This window comes from Acipenser ruthenus, chromosome 6, assembly GCF_902713425.1.
Source record: "Acipenser ruthenus chromosome 6, fAciRut3.2 maternal haplotype, whole genome shotgun sequence".
In the NCBI taxonomy this organism is placed as follows: Eukaryota; Metazoa; Chordata; class Actinopteri; order Acipenseriformes; family Acipenseridae; genus Acipenser; species Acipenser ruthenus.
Window position 1 is genome coordinate 67491246 of NC_081194.1, and position 17450 is coordinate 67508695.

Below are 17450 nucleotides of genomic sequence, written 5' to 3' on the forward strand. Positions count from 1 at the left end.
ATGATTTTGTGTCTCTATGTAACAGTGCTGTCAATAATGAAGAACTACCGGCCTACTTAAATGGAGTGACAGGAGATCGGCATATATTAATATTAGCATTATTATATAATTTTATAATTTTTGTCCTACATCTGTTTCCATGGTAATTGCCAACAGGAATGAACACCCTTTTTCTGACTCTCATTATCTCTCTTATTTACAGGATTCTGTCCCCAAAAGATAAGACAGCAAGCAAACCTCAGTTAATTGAGGATGGTTTAATGCCCAGGGGGAAGCAGATCCTTTCATGGCAGAACAGTTTAACTTTATAGATGTAAGGTCTTTTATCTGTCATCTTTTGTTTGGTATGAGGTAGGTAAGGCTAATTCAGTGAGTCCATCTAAAAAAAGAAGAAAAAAGAGGCAACCGCTGCATCACAAAAGCATTTTGCATTTAGTAACTGCAGAATTGTCTTACAGTAAATCAGCATTGAAGAATGTGGCACTGTTCCTCAGTGTACTGTCCATCTATCTAACACAGCCAGCCACCGGGGGTGTGACAGAGAAGACTCTCCTGCCAGCATAGTCGAGATACAGAGAATAATAAGGATTGCAGACAGCAAGCCTTCCTACAGTGAAACCACACCAAAAACAGGAAATCTGATAGTAACATTACTAAAATGAGGCTAGATCAGACAGGTTCCTTGTTGATTTGTACCATTCTTGCCTACCCGTATTGCATGTGTCACAGCTAATGACAAATGAGATTGAATGTTCTCCAAAACCCTTATTACAAAGCAAAAAGCTGAACCTTTATGGTGAAATTCTGATAAGAAAAGAAAGCCTCCTGCTTAGCTGGTCTTCATTAATCTTCATTAATCAGTAATATACTGTATGCCTTCAAAAGAAGTCCTTACATTGTGTGAGTGAGTATTGTAATTGTTTTCATGTTAAATAAGTTCATGGTCCCGGGATGATGTTTTTTGAGTTGGAAAGTATACACACTGAGTCAATCACTGGAGTTATGTAAAATAAACTGCACATATTCCCAGCAGTGTCATGCACTTAACCTATTACTTCAGTGAATATGGAGTTTAGTCTTTAATTACACAGTATGAACTGTGATTACATTTTACCCTTTTGTGCGCAGAATTGTTATGTTCATGGAATGGTTGTACTTACTTGTTCATTTTTTTTGTTTTTTTATTGTATTTTATGATTTAGTACAACATATTTTATGCATAGAAAAATGTCCACTTAACATTTACTGTTTTTGAGAACTGGATTATACAGTATATTTTGGGGTCATTGTTTTTAGTAACCCAATAAAATGAATTGAAAACTGTACAGCATTTGTCAAGGGACTTAAACTGTTCTGATAATTAGGTTTCACATCCAAAATGTTCAAAATCTTCATTAAGATAACCAACAGTCCAAGACCAAGAATAAAATAATATATAAGAACATAAGAAAAGTTACAAACGAGAGGAGGCCATTCGGCCCATCTTGCTCGTTTGGTTGTTAGTAGCTTATTGATCCCAGAATCTCATCAAGCAGCTCCTTGAAGGATCCCAGGGTGTCAGCTTCAACAACATTACTGGGGAGTTGGCTGTAGACTCCCACAATTCTCTGTGTAAAAAAGTGCCTCCTATTTTCTGTTGTAAATGCCCCTTTATCTAATCTCCATTTGTGACCCCTGGTCCTTGTTTCTTTTTTCAGGTCGAAAAAGTCCCCTGGGTCGACATTGTCAATACCTTTTAGAATTTTGAAAGCTTGAATCAGATCACCACGTAGTCTTCTTTGTTCAAGACTGAATAGATTCAATTATTTTAGCCTGTCTGCATCTGATCATTCTGGTCGCTCTTCTTTGCACTCTTTCTACAGCAGCAACATCCTTTTTGTAGCGAGGTGACCAGAACACAGTATTCTAGATGAGGTCTTACTAATGCATTGTAAAATTTTAACATTACTTCCCTTGATTTAAATTCAAGACTTTTTTCTATATATCCGAACATCTTGTTAGCCTTTTTTTATAGCTTCCCCACATTGTCTAGATGAAGACATTTCTGGGTCAACATAAACTCCTAGATCTTTTTCATAGATTCCTTCTTCAATTTCAGTATCCCCTATATGGTTTTCATAATGCACATTTTTATTGCCTGCGTGCAGTACCTTACATCTTTCTATATTAAATGTAATTTGCCATGTGTCTGCCCAGTTCTGAATGCTGTCTAGATAATTTTGAATGACCTTTGCTGCTGCAATGGTGTTTGTTACTTCTCCTATTTTTGTGTCATCTGCATATTTAACAAGTTTGCTTACTATGCCAGAATCTAAGTCATTAATGTAGATTAAGAAGAGCAGAGGACCTAATACTGATCCCTGTGGGTTACCTCGTTACCTGGTTACCTCGCTCCATTTTGAGGTTTCTCCTCTAATTAGTACTTTCTGTTTTCTACTTGTTAACCACTCCCTAATCCATGTGCATCCATTTCCTTGAATCCCTACTGCACTCAGTTTGAGGATTAATCTTTTATGCAGGATGTTGTCAAAAGCTTTCTGGAAATCTAAATATACCAAGTCATATGCTTTGCAATTATCCATTGTCGATGTTGCATCCTCAAAAAAATCAAGCAGGTTAGTTAGTCTCAAGAGACTGTTGCATGATCTTGGTTAGTGGTTTGTAAATAACTTCTATTGGGAGGATCTCATCTGGCCCAAGGGATTTGTTTATGTTGGGGGTATAGTAAATAGCACTTAATAGTACTGTACATGCCACTATGCACCTTATTCTATTCGCAAGACAATTGCTTAACCTTCAACATCACACCCAGCTTGAGGTGGCAAAGCCCTCACAATGTGCGCTCATATGCAGGAAATGAAGGGGGTGTGTGTATATGCCTACTTGTGCCACTCTACAATCTACTTTATTTTGAAGAGAAATGCTCAAGCTTTAAAGTTATACCCTACTTGAGGTGGCACATTCAGACTATCTAAGTGATTGCCCCATTAGAATGTGAGCTAATATTCAATATGTAACTGTGCGAATAAGTAACTAACTTCAGTCTCGAATCGGGAATAAGTAACTAACTTCAGCCCTCGAATCGGAAATAACTTCAGCCCTCGAATCGGGAATAAGTAACTAACTTCATCCCAGTCCTTCTGTAAAGCTTGGAGCCCCCATCCAGAACTCCTCTGTTGAGTGTCAGTTTTGGGTTCCAATTAAAGTTAGCTGTTATTCGGTGAACGTGTCGGCAGACAGCAAGAGCAAGCCCCGATTTCCTCGATGGAAGTGGGCGAGGCTGAGGGGAATGTTTCACACTTTGTGCTTGAACAGTTCAAATAAAACATATTTAAATAAACTGTGAAGCAAAAGTACACAGCTCAAATAAAGATGTTGCGCACCCTAGCCTAAATCGAATTTCAATTTAAGGGAAGCTTATTATTATTTTTTTTTTTAATAATTTAGTCGTTGCCAATTAGTTTTTATTATTTTCTTCCCAATTTGAAATGCCCAATTATTTTTTGGGCTCAGCTCACCGCTACCACCCCTGCGCTGACTTGGGAGGGGCAAAGATGAACACACGTTGTCCTCCGAAGTGTGTGCCGTCAGCCGCCCGCTTCTTTACACACTGCGAACTCACCGTGCAGCCGCCTCAGAGCTACAGCATCGGAGGACAACGCAGCTCTGGGCAGTTTACAGGCAAGCCCGCAGGCGCCCGGCCAGACTACAGGGGTCGCTGCTGCGCGGTGAGCCGAGGACACCCTGGCCGACCTAAACCCTCCCTCCCCCCGGGCGACGCTCGGCCAATTGAGCGCCACCCCCTGGGAGCTCCCATCCACGGTCGGCTGTGGAATAGCCTGGACTCGAACCGACGACGTCCAGGCTATAGAGATCATCCTGCACTGGATGCGCCACTCGGGAGCCCCCAGGGAAGCTTATTTTTGTACACAGCTCAAATAAATAACTTCCGCACCTAGGGTAAATTGAATTTCAATTTAAGGAATGCTATTTTTTGTCCTTGAGTAAATTGAATTTAAATTTAAGTTATGCTGATTTGTTGTTAATAGATTATTTTTTTGTTAATAGATGAGTTTGCATTATATTATTTATTTTTTGTTACTTTCACCTCTCATATGTGTCTTCCTTTGTAAAAACTTGTGAAAAATAATCATTTAATATATTTGCTTTTTCTCATCATCTATGATGTTGCTATTTGTATCTCTTAGACATTTTACTTCCTCCTTGAATGTTCTTTTGCTGTTATAATATTGGAAAACCTTTAGCTCCTCTAGTACTACATTTTTTAAAAATAGCCATCCTTTTTCTGTGGATGTTTACTCTATTTTACTCCAATCTACTTCTGTTAGTCTCTGTTTCATTCCTTCATAGTTTGCCTTTTTAAAATTGTAAACCTTAGCTTTAGTCATCACTTTTGGGTTTTTAAGAAGCACTTCAAATGAGACTATGTTGTGATCTGAGTTTGCCAATGGTTCTCTGACCTCTGTTTTAGTTATTCTGTCTTTGTTATTTGAAAAGACTATGTTCTTAATCTGCTGACTCTAACCTTGAAATAAGACCAGAAGTGATTTTGAGCTTTTTCAACCAATTAGGCTTTGCAATGACAACATTTACAAAACAAAGTTACAGTAAGAAATTGGTAACGTTCATGCAACCACTGTGAAGTGTTATGGTCTGAACCATAGGACTGCATGCCAACAACAGCAGTACTAGATGCTAAACAATGCTTAATTACAGCAAGTGAAACAGCAAGTGGCCTGTGATATGCATCAACTAACATATCCAGTAGGCTGATATAATTAAAAGTGAACATACCAGTTACATTTGAAATATAAGGTATTAGCAGGATAGTAACAATATATTTTTTAGCCATGGGATATCTGACTACCTGAAAAAGGCAAAATTTAAAATGTCATCCCCTCCTGAATTACCGGTACTACTATTGTTTCAGGAGAAAAAGTAGCTTCAAGGCTATAGTATGCTATTTTCTTTTGTTGCCGAGCAACTTTGTTGGAAAAAATGCATACATATTCATTTTTTTGGCCTATCTGTGCCTTATTTGTAAGCTTGATAACAGGGGATAAGATTGCCAGGCACAGTACAGCTCCACATGAACAATAAACAGTAAAACAGGGAAACCCCCTTGAGTTGCCACAACAGGACCTGGATAAAAACAAATGTAAAGAATGGACACCACAAGTTAGAAACCGCTGAATTAGTAAAACCAGCCCACTATCTCTACACCTTAAACATAGAGCACGTAAACCCCAAAAAACTAAAGCAGAAAATATCTTCATACCAGTTTCATTTACCAGGTGCTTTTCATTAGCAGTCATATCTTCTTTCTGCTAAGTACTGCTCAATCATATAATCTATGTTACTTTCCTACAATATATATACAGTATATATATATATATATATATATATATATATATATATATATATATATATACAGACGTGCTCAAATTTGTTGGTACCCCTCCACAAAAAACGAAGAATGCACAATTTTCTCTGAAATAACTTGAAACTGACAAAAGTAATTGGCATCCACCATTGTTTATTCCATATTTAATAGAAATCAGACTTTGCTTTTGATTTTTTATTCAACATAATATTGTAAATAATAAAACAAATGAAAATGGCATGGACAAAAATGATGGGACCGCTAACCTAATATTTTGTTGCACAACCTTTAGAGGCAATCACTGCAATCAAACGTTTTCTGTAGCTCTCAATGAGACTTCTGCACCTGTTAACAGGTAGTTTGGCCCACTCTTCCTGAGCAAACTGCTCCAGCTGTCTCAGGTTTGATGGGTGCCTTCTCCAGACTGCACGTTTCAGCTCTTTCCGTAGATGTTCGATAGGATTCAGATCAGGACTCATAGAAGGCCACTTCAGAATAGTCCAATGTTTTGTTCTTATCCATTCTTGGGTGCTTTTAGCTGTGTTTTGGGTCATTATCCTGTTGGAGGACCCATGAGCTGTGACTGAGACAGAGCTTTCTGACACTGGGCAGTACGTTTCGCTCCAGAATGCCTTGATAGTCTTGAGATTTCATTGTGCCCTGCACAGATTCAAGGCACCCTGCGCCAGGCGCAGCAAAGCAGCCCCAAAATATAACCGAGCCTCCTCCATGTTTCACTGTAGGTATGGTGTTATTTTCTTTGAAAGCTTCATTTTTTCGTCTGTGAACATAGAGCTGATGTGACTTGCCAAAAAGCTCCAGTTTTGACTCATCTGTCCAAAGGACATTCTCCCAGAAGGATTGTGGCTTGTCAATATGCATTTTAGCAAATTCCAGTCTGGCTTTTTTATGTTTTTCTTTCAAAAGTGGAGTCCTCCTGGGTCTTCTTCCATGGAGCCCACTTTCGCTCAAAAAGCGACGGATGGTGCGATCAGAAACTGACGTACCTTCACCTTGGAGTTCAGCTTGTATCTCTTTCGCAGTTATCCTTGGTTCTTTTTCTACCATTTGCACTATCCTTCTGTTCAATCTGGGGTCGATTTTCCTCTTGCGGCCGCGCCCAGGGAGGTTGGCTACAGTTCCATGGACCTTAAACTTCTTAATAATATTTGCAACTGTTGTCACAGGAACATCAAGCTGCTTGGAGATGGTCTTGTAGCCTTTACCTTTACCATGCTTGTCTATTATTTTCTTTCTGATCTCCTCAGACAACTCTCTCCTTTGCTTTCTCTGGCCCATGTTCAGTGTGGTGCACACAATGATACCAAACAGCACAGTGACTACTTTTCTCCATTTAAATAGGCTGAATGACTGATTACAAGATTGGAGACATGTGTGATACTAATTAAAGAAACTAATTAGTTTGAAATATCACTATAATCCAATTATTTATTATCTTTTCTAAGGGGTACCAACAAATGTGTCCAGGCCATTTTAGAATATTTTTGTAGAATAAGCAATAATTCATCTCTTTTCACAGCTTCTTTGCTTTATTCTATGATATACCAAAGGCATGCAAATATACATGATAAAATAGCTTTTAATTTCATCACTTTTCAGGAGCATTATTTCAATGAGCTGTAAGGGTACCAACAAATTTGAGCACATCTGTATATAGCACTATATATCCCCTGACATTATTCAACCTCCAACTGATAAAGAGCAATAGAAATTAAGAGTGTTTCCTCCTTCTTTGTTCCCAAGCTAATCATTAGTGCAGTGGCACAGCAACATTTCATGCTGTCTTTCTTTGACTTTAACATTCAGCTGGGTGAGCTCCGACCAAGCAGGAATCAAACCTACACTCGCCCAATCCCAAGGCCTCTACACAAAGCCATTCATTGAATCATGCTTTTTAGCATATAGATTGTAAAACTGACATGCCTATTGCTCCTGCATTATGCTGTAGGCTTCCTGCAGTTTGCCTCCAGAGCTTAACGTGTTCAGGATACTGCTTTTTTTGTTCTGTAATTAAGCTAATATCGATTGCCAAGCACTATAAAGCAATAGGCCTGTCTTCAGTGTATATAATCAAGCAGTTGCAACTCCAAGGGAAAGCTACTGTAGGGGGCAGGGTACTGCCTTTTGCTTCCATGCTCAGAAGAGCTTTACCATGTTTTACCTATATTTTAGTACACTGCTATATTTTCCCATGGTATTGCCACAGGGATTTGTATAACAGAGTAATGCTTACATTAGTTCAGTACACAAATCAGCAGTTTGATCTATAGTAGGATTAAGCACTAGGAGGCAGTAGCTCCTGTTTAAGAATCACACTGATTGACTGACACCTGAGCTGTAAATAATTACTTAGTAGAAGGTGCATCATTTGGACTGTGCAGGGTGAAAACAGGGCAGCATCATTTCCTGTCTGCAGACATTCTAAAGAACAACTATGTATGTATGTAGTTCATTTTTCAGAGGGGTCTTTTGTTAGAAAGTCCAAATTTAACTCCCACCTTGTATTCAAACAAATATTAAAATGCACAACTCTGTTAATGAACACCTCTGGAAACAACTTAACGTCTGTAGCCAGTTTGTGACAGATAGGGGAGTTTCAAAGTGTCAGGTATATGTGGAGCTTAGAAACGGAGTGGAGAATGATATGCTTTATCTGTAAAAGTGCCACTGAAATGTTAGATTTTAATTATCTAGCAGAATTTCCTGTGGCTTTCAAGTTTTTTTTTTTTTTTTTAAACTTGACGAGTGAACATTTGGGTAGCTCCACCAGAACAACAACTTTAAAAAATGCCAGCTAGCACAGTCTCAGCATTGGTTTCCAATTACTAGCGCTCAAATAATAAAACAGTAATATTCCATGGAGGATGCTTGCAAATGCATTTCCCAACTGTAACAGACATTTAGAGAGAAGTTCATGGGAAACATTTTTTTTCCAGCTAAACCCCTTCTGACTGGAACCGTTCCAGAGCTAATTTGTATTTTCCACAAAGCAGTCCACTGTGACTAAATGAAAAGCAAAAAAAAAAAAAGTCTCAGGGTGTCACGCTCCAGTGCAGCTACATTAAGGTCTCTACACACCAGACGCGATGTGATTTGTCCTGCGATAAAATGGTACTTTCACTGCGACACTACCTTTCACACCAGTGGCGACAGGCGCGCTTGATGTGATAGGCAACTCTCCTCTGATTGTATCATTAGCTGGAAAAGAACCACACATATGATAGTCCTGTTATACAGCAAATAAAAATGTAGAATACATAATAGCTGTTCAGAATACTTATTTCAGTAAACGGCTGTGAATTTTCAGACTCTCTCATGTAGTTATATTATCTCATGCCTGAAATAAGAATTTCTGACCTTATTACAAACATTAAGTGTTAAATTGAGATGGTTTTGTGATACATACTTTATTTCCGAAGTGTAAAGCAGCAGCAAATGAATACTGAATATAGTCTTTTTTGCTTTTGCTACTGACAAATAAATCATGAAAACACACAAATAAATCATGAAACCTGTCACACAGTAGTGTACACCATTATTAACAACATGATAGGTTTAAATTTAAGTAACATGTACTTTAAATGGTTTAATATAGACAAAAACATAGTGCACGTACAGTTTACATGCAATATCCAAATAAGTGTACATGTGAGTTCAAGGTTAAAGGGCATGTTTACTGCCATAAACTCTTTAGCACAAGTTATTACATCAAGTTATGTCTGACTGGTTAGTCTGTAATACTGGCTTTGAATTCATATCTAGGAAAGGGTATCAATTAGTTGCTGGTTTGTTTAGTCAAAACACCTGTCAATAAACAGTGTAAAATGCAGTGTGGAGTAGTGGTTAGGGCTCTGGACTCTTGACCGGAGAGTCGTGGGTTCAATCCCAGGTGGAGGACACTGCTGCTGTACCCTTGAGCAAGGTACTTTACCTAGATTGCTCCAGTAAAAACCCAACTGTATAAATGGGTAATTGTATGTAAAAATAATGTGATATCTTGTAACAATTGTAAGTCGCCCTGGCTAAGGGCGCTGGCTAAAAAATAAATAAAATGAACTAGCACTTTAAGATTAGCTCCAGTCCCACAATAAATATAAAATGAGTGACAGTGGCACATTCAAGAAAAGTGTACTTCGAACCTGGTAGAATATAAAGATTCCTCTAGACATCTTTAGATGCCTGGACCTTGTATTTTTTCTTTGTTTGTATTTAAGAATATAATTGAGGAAAGGGTATATGTAAGTATCAATTTATTTTTGTTATGGTACTGTTGGTGTGCAGTAATCCCTATAATGTGTGGCTGCCACAGAATGCCATTAGATAATTAAAAAAAATAATAATAATGTCTGTTGCACCAAGGCCCATTCATCTTCTCAATGTGCCTGAACCTAGGTGACACTAGGACCCAGAGAAGGCTGTGCAGGATTGACCCCACCCTGCCACACAAAGGACTTTCAGTACCCCTTTAGCTTCTATTGAACAAGACGAGTATGTACTGAATTAACACCACAAGGACTCATTTGTGTACTGCCATTTAAATAAAAATAAAAAAATTGTAACCAGCAACGCCCATGCTTACACCTATAACTTCAATGGATCTTAAGAAAGTATGTTAATCAAGATGGTAAGATTAATCAATTCTACAGACACACAGCATTTCTCTTATCAATTATAGGCCTAACAGGAAATAGGTGTAGGAAACCAAACCCATTTGTTTAATAATATATTTTTTTTAAAAGCCAAAAACAAGCAAGTGTTATTTGTTTGTGTTTATTACTTTTGTAAAAAAAAACTGTTCTTTTCACACAGCTTATATACGGTTCTTGTAAACATCATATTATACGTCTTATAACTTCATAATTCTGTCAGTTTTAAACAAGACAATATCCTCTGTACCACAAGCTAAGACGTATAAAAATATTACATTTTATACAATAAAACAGGCAGAAACCCAAATTACATCCTCCCCTCACAAATGTTGCCACCGAAAACATAACTTTTTTTTTTTGTTTTTAAATAAAACACATTTGCCTAAAGCCGTCATAATAAAATTACTGTTACAAATTCCACCCAGTTCAGTGACGCCACAAAAGGTTCAAGGCAAATATTAGTGGCTTTCCCCATTCACAATACCCAACTTAACAAAATGAAGCCGATATACTGAAGGTAAAACAAAACAAAAAAATGCAATGTTTGGCATAAAACCCAATTGTGCAATCAAATCAGAAAAAAGACGGTTTCAAAAGAACGCCCGACACTTGGTTTTCAATACACCCACTAAAATACAGCATCAGTCATTCTTGACTGAAAAGCAGGCACCTTATCTGTGATGGCAAAGTCTTTGTGAAAGCAAAATGATGTTTACATGATGACTGCATAAAGCCCCGCAGTGCCCCCTCCCTTCAACACAAATTTAAACATGTTTTAATCTTGGATCGCTGCATGCCCCTGGTTTAAAACGCCTTTATAAAAGCAGTCCATCCAGCTGGTCTCATCACTTCAGTGGTAATATCCACCCCCTCCGCCACACACGCCAGTCAGGAACTAACATGTCCATTTTGAGCAAGGTGGCCTATCAATCCCATCTGCTTCGCCGGACCATATTAGTTCGTCTCTAAAAAACAGCAACACAACTTTTCATATTCCCGAATTAACATTTCAGCCCTAGGATGTACCCCCTTGCTTTACGTTTTGACGATAGCTCGTTATCCCAAATCCACCCGGCCAATCTGCAAATAGTCTTATTTATTTCATGTGATATTTCTAGAGAGAGGGCACAGTCGCCTCTCACATCTTTTCTCCACACAAGAAATAAAACACACAAGTCACAATTTTTGGTAGTTTGTATCTTGGCACCGATTGCCGGAGAGGGTCTCTTCTCGTGGTCTTTGCTTAGAGTAAGCGTCTCGGTTCATGATCAGTAAATCATAACAGTCTGCAGCAGTTCCCACAACCACCCGACGGCCTGGATCTCTTCTGGAGTGCAGCTCTCGTTGCAGTCTCAAAAACCTCCCGCACTCCATCTTTGGTTTTGGCCGAGCACTCCAAGTAATCGTATGCTCCGATTCGCACTGCCATGGCCCGGCCGTCCTCAGTTTTCACCGGCTCTTGCTTCATCCTGGCCAGTTCGTTGCGGACGTTTTCGTCGTTCCTCAAGTCCTTCTTGTTGGCGACTAAAATGATGGGCACGTTTGGGCAGAAGTGCTTCACTTCGGGGACCCACTTCTCCGGGATGTTCTCCAGCGAATCGGGACTGTCCACGGAGAAGCACATCAGGATGACATCGGTGTCCGGGTAGGAGAGAGGGCGCAGGCGGTCGTAGTCTTCCTGCCCAGCGGTATCCCAAAGAGCCAGCTCAACTTGTTTGACGTCCACCTCAATGTCGGCGACATAGTTCTCAAACACTGTTGGCACATACACCTCGGGGAACTCGTCTTTGCTGAAGACGATAAGCAGGCACGTTTTACCACAAGCACCATCTCCGACCACCACCAGCTTCTTCCTGATAGCAGCCATTATATTTTGCTGCGGAATATTTGTGCAGAAATAAACACAGGAATATGACCTACAGTCCGTGTAATAAAACACGATTTAGTAGTTTAAACCTAATATTGTGTAGTCTCTAAACAAAGCAAAAAAAAGTAGAGTAGACAAAGCAACTGTACAATTAAATAGTTATACAACTCCTTGTCTTGCTTTGTCCCTTCGCTCTCCGTTTAAGCCACTATTTCTGAAGGAAAATGAATGTTCGCCCTCTTTTTAAAGATCCGGATCACTTTCTTAATATAGTTATCCAATCGGAAAGAGCTGGGTGAGATCACTATTTTGCAAGCTGATTGGCTCTGCATGCTTGCTACAGACAAGAAGGGCGGCGCTGTATTGCTCACCACGAGGATGCACACACATCCTGGGATGATGAGTCAAACCTTGGGTAGCAGCTTTGAGTGGAATTCTGGGAATTGCAGTAAAATAGGGATTCATCAAACATTTGTATCTAATGAGTTAGAACACATCATTTAAACTGTTAGATTTTTAAAATAGTAGTACATGCTCATAGCATTTAATTTTATTATTTTGTGTCAAAAAAGTTGGTCAACCGATACAATTTGTAGCCGGTGTTGTTCGTGTTTTCGAAAATTCCCGATGCCTTTATGTTCTTTTAAAGTGCTATTGTGTCTGGGCTTATCATACATTTTTCAGTATAAACTGCTAATTTTATCAAATTTTCAAGTAAAGAAAGATTTTATCAATAACATTAATCTATCAGAGAAGTAATAATAATAATAATAATAATAATAATAATAATAACGCAGGCGACTGCATACAAAATTGCTTAAAGCAGGTACCTGATGAACTCGACCTATGCCTATATAGTAATTTTTTTTTAATCTCTAACATGGATAACAGTGACACCTTATGGTAAAAATACAAATTGCATTAGAGCAAGTGACATCAAATTACATTTTCTCTTTTTTATTTTTTAACATATTTCTGATGTTTTACAAAGTGTTTTTTGTAAGCATCATCTGATGAACACCTACTGTTTCCTTTTGTACTGCTGGCAATACAGAGTAGGTGTTCACTAAAAGAAGAAAAAAAAGTAAGTTTTGGCTGATTTTCCCAGTGCTACTGAAGAGCAGTTTCTGAACTCAAAGCACACACACACACACACACACATAAGCAATTTTAACAATAATGTACAGCAGGAGAATTAGAGAATTGCCTTGTAGCACATATACATGAATACACTTGTGCACTTTGTACTCTTTGGGTATATTTTTAATTTTAAAATGTATTGGCCCTAAATTCGCATATACTGTGTTTTTGTCAGAGTTTCTGTATGTAGCAAGGTGATTTAAATCTTTAAGAGAAATAAATAAATAATGTGCTTCATCAAAGAAACTGGCCTGAGTCCCATACCATTAGTAAATTAATAAACAAATACACCACTACTGCTGTATTCAAAGAAAAGGGAGAGCCTTCAGTTAGAGTTGCATGGGGGACCCCTGGAAACAAAGTAGAAAACACAATGTTTTGATGGGACAGGCTCTCTTCTTTTCCTGACTTCCACATGTTAGGAACAGGGTCTCACAGTGTACCAAGTTTAACAAGCATTCTGAGATGTTATACTCAGTTTTCATTTGTTTATATTCAAGTTCGTAAATATATATGTTTTGACTGATACAGACACTAAGTTTGTTCTCTGTAAAAGTCATTAAGATAGTCCTTATGTTGGAATATTGCAATGTGCAAACAGTCGGGACTGAGTAAATAAACAGAGTGATTCGTGAACTTTATTTTCCGTTTCTGGGGCATACTAACTGGTTTCAATATAAATGTAAAATAATGTAAAATAAGGATATCAAATCAAAAAAATGCAGGCAATTACCTAAAAAGTGTTTATGCTGGTTCTGGTTTTGTACAAAAAATGTAAAATAAGCCTTCTCTATGAATTTGTTTACTGTTAATACAGTAACTTAGCAACACGTTTCATTGGTATGTATAGCTGTCATAGTTTCCTAAATGGTTTCTGTTAAGGTGGCGAGGTTATCTTGTTAAAGGTCCAGGTAAAACATGGTCAGCGCACCTGTATGGAATGTGCTTTAAAAGGGAACATGGGCACTATGCATTCCACCTGTATTCTAATAGCACGTTTTTTTGGAATGTGCACAAACATTGCTGGTGCAATAACAAACAATAAATCAGAAAAGATAGTACAGCTCGCTGCTAATCTGAGAAAACAGTTCCCTTGTCTATCAGGATGTGTCTCAATTTTACCTTGTTTAGTTTATTGCATCTAAACTGGATTTTGAGAGAGACTGGGTAGTGGGTTCTTGACAATTCAAGCAGCAGTGTGGAGTAGTGGTTAGAGACTGGGTAGTGGGTTCTTGACAATTCAGGCAGCAGTGTGGAGTAGTGGTTAGGGCTCTGGACTCTTGACCGGAGGGTCGTGGGTTCAATCCTTGGTAGGCGACACTGCTGCTGTACCCTTGAGCAAGGTACTTTACCTAGATTGCTCCAGTAAAAACCCAACTGCATAAATGGATAATTGTATGTAAATAAAAAATAAATAATGTGATACCTTATAACAATTGTAAGTCGCCCTGGATAAGGGCGTCTGCTAAGAAATTAATAATAATAATAATTATTGTATAACAGACTGCAACTTCAATGGGGAAATCAAGTTTATATATAGACTGTATATATATATATATATATATATATATATATATATATATATATATATATATATATGTGTGTGTGTGTGTGTGTCCAAGTGAATCTCTCTGACTTTCACTGGTACTCCAAATCCTGTTATAATGCAATAAAACAATGCAGCCCACACCATCAAACAGAAGAGCTGTATTATTTATTCAGTGTTACCGTGAGGCACCTGCTCAGCGGAGGTTCTTCTATATTAATCAGAGCTATAAAATACAAGTTTGCTATTTTAACAGCTTTTTTAAAGTTAATGGTGTTTTACAATATTTTTCAATTAGTTAGTGTAAATGTAAAGTCATATGGACACTATGAACTGCTGCTGTTTTTATTATAATGCAGTATTGGATACTGTTGTGTATGGTGCCCCCGTGTGGTAAAATTAATATCTAACCAGCAGTGGTTTAGTTGTTTTTCTGCAATAGATCAAATAAACCTCCACCATAAATTTGAAATGGTGTTGGTTTCGGTCATTTATTTTTTATATGTATTGTTAAGATGAGTGACATGGAATTCAACATTGAAAGAATGCTATCATACTGTATCTCACCTCATAAGGTCGAGGAAGATGCCGTTTCTTAAGCTTCAAATACAGCAAGCCAGATAGTGTAATAGCATAAAAGAACCATGCAGTGAAGCTGAAACTGGAAACAAACACATTATTAAGGACTCAAAGACATTTGCATTTAATACATGCACAAATCAACTTATCTATTTTGGTGTGCAAACATGGTGCATTAAACAACAAAAACAACAAAGCAAAATATCATGAAATTAAATTGCAGGGATGTCAGCGCTCTACTTTATCATTACAGTGCTACCTCTTTGAAAAAAAGTATTGAAAATAGTGAATTAGTGAATGGCCCTTACAGGAAGATATAGGATTTTTATAATTTGCTTTCAACATGGCCTAAAAACGAATTACAACATTTTGGAATTATAGTGCATTTATTAAACAAAAAATATTGTTTTCTTTATTTTTTGAAATTATCAAATGGTGAAAAATAGAGGGAGCACTGTTTCAGTATACATTGCTCCAATGAAAATCAAGAGTTTATAAATGGTACTTTGTAGGAAATATATAATATTTTAGCCATTTGGGGATTGAGCTAATTTTCCTCAAAATGTATTTTTGGAGTGGGAGGAGGGGCATAGCTAGTCCTAAAATAACTACTCTCTGTGGTGGTACTGAATCTTTAACCAAAATATCAAGCCCATATTACTTGAACAGGAGGCTGTGTGGTCCGGTGGTTAAAGAAAGGGCCTTATAACCAGGAAGTCCCCAGTTCAAAACCCAGCTCACTCACTGACTCACTGTGTGACCTTCAACAAGTCACTTAACCTCCTTGTGCTCTGCCCTTTGGGTGAGACGTTGATTGTAAGTGACTCTGCAGCTGATGCATAGTTCACACACCCCTAGTCTCTGTAAGCTGCCTTGGATAAAGGTGTCTGCTAAATAATAAAATAAAATAATGCATAAAAGAGAGAATGTGGCCCCCACTTTATGGTATATAAAATGAATGCTGTTTTTGCATTCAATGTTTAGATTGTGTCACAATCTTCTGCAGTTGTTTCTTCTGGAACATTTGCCATAAAGAGGCTCAGCAAAGTGATTGTTGGCTTCCTAGTTGCAGTTGCAAATAAAGATTCTCTGACTGGTCGGGCACTCTTGATCATTTTAACACTGTTAGATATTTTCTTCTACGCAACTAACAAACAGCAAAGCAGAGCTGAGCAAATAACACAGCACATGGTTCAACATCTCTGTAAAAAAAAGGCAAATTATGTTATTTTATAACGATGCACATAACAAAGTACCCGTACGTGCTAATTCAGATGTATTAATCTCTCTTCATACAAGCTGTCTTAGCCACATCCTGTTTCTCACAGACCATTTAACACTGTAATCACAGTCAGTATTTTAATACACAAAATATATGTTGGAAATCATTCTTAATAATGACACACTAGTCACTAAGGACAAGTCTACTGCTGTAATTTTCAGACCAACAAATGTGTTCTTTACTTGCTATCAGCATTTGGGTGAAGTATTTCTCATAACATAAAATTAAAGCTATAATGGATTGAAGCTGATTGAAACATCTGAGAAGATACATGCTAACTGCACAATCAGAGGAATGACAGCATAAGTGGTACAAAAGACATAATGGTGTCTCATATCCCCCTGAGTAACACTCACATTACACCTGCATTCTATGCTTGTCCTAGCCAGCAGCTGAAAATAAAAACCACAGAAGTCTCTGTCTGATTACTTCTGTATGTGACGCAATACTGTTACAGATTCTAACGCCAACAGACGAGAGGAGGTTACAAGCTCAGTAACTACCTGTGCAATAGAGCTGTGGTTAAGAGTTTGCTTGTGGCTGCCGGTTTCAAAACAGCCTCATATCTAGTGTAGATATACTTGCTTTGAAGGTATATTCTGTGCTTGACAAGGTAAAAACTTTTGTATAGGAGGTGATGAGTAAGGTAGATGCTGGCAACCTGCAATGTATTTCTTCCTCTTATGAATCCTATGCATTAGTCCATATTTCCACTGAGACCTGATTGAATGATTGCAGAGGGACAGAGAACGATTGCCAGAAAGGGATTCCAAGCCATAGAAAGCCATTGAATTGCCACACAAATTGTTAGTGACTACATTTTCAATATTGTATCAAATGTGACCTTAACCATACTAAATGATACTATTGATATTTATATGGCAGACTTTTTATACTCACTGCAGGATTGAAAAGGGGCAGGGTAGAGTTTTTGTGGGAGAGCATTATTGTGTACAGGCAAT

The 17450-nt window shown here is 37.9% G+C and overlaps 1 protein-coding gene across 1 annotated transcript; it reads right to left on the bottom strand.

Annotated features, from left to right (window-relative positions):
- Positions 1 to 10179: 10179 nt before the first annotated feature.
- On the bottom strand, positions 10180 to 12188 carry LOC117410579 (rho-related GTP-binding protein RhoB-like). Its single transcript, XM_034017237.3, has one exon. The coding sequence runs from the start codon at positions 11939 to 11941 to the stop codon at positions 11351 to 11353; it is 591 nt and encodes a 196-aa protein (XP_033873128.1). The 5' UTR covers positions 11942 to 12188; the 3' UTR covers positions 10180 to 11350.
- Between the last annotated feature and the right edge of the window lie 5262 nt (positions 12189 to 17450).

What these genes read in the sequence shown, in the direction of transcription:
- LOC117410579 (XM_034017237.3), bottom strand. Translation starts at nt 11,941, where the DNA reads ATGGCTGCTATCAGGAAGAAGCTGGTGGTGGTCGGAGATGGTGCTTGT.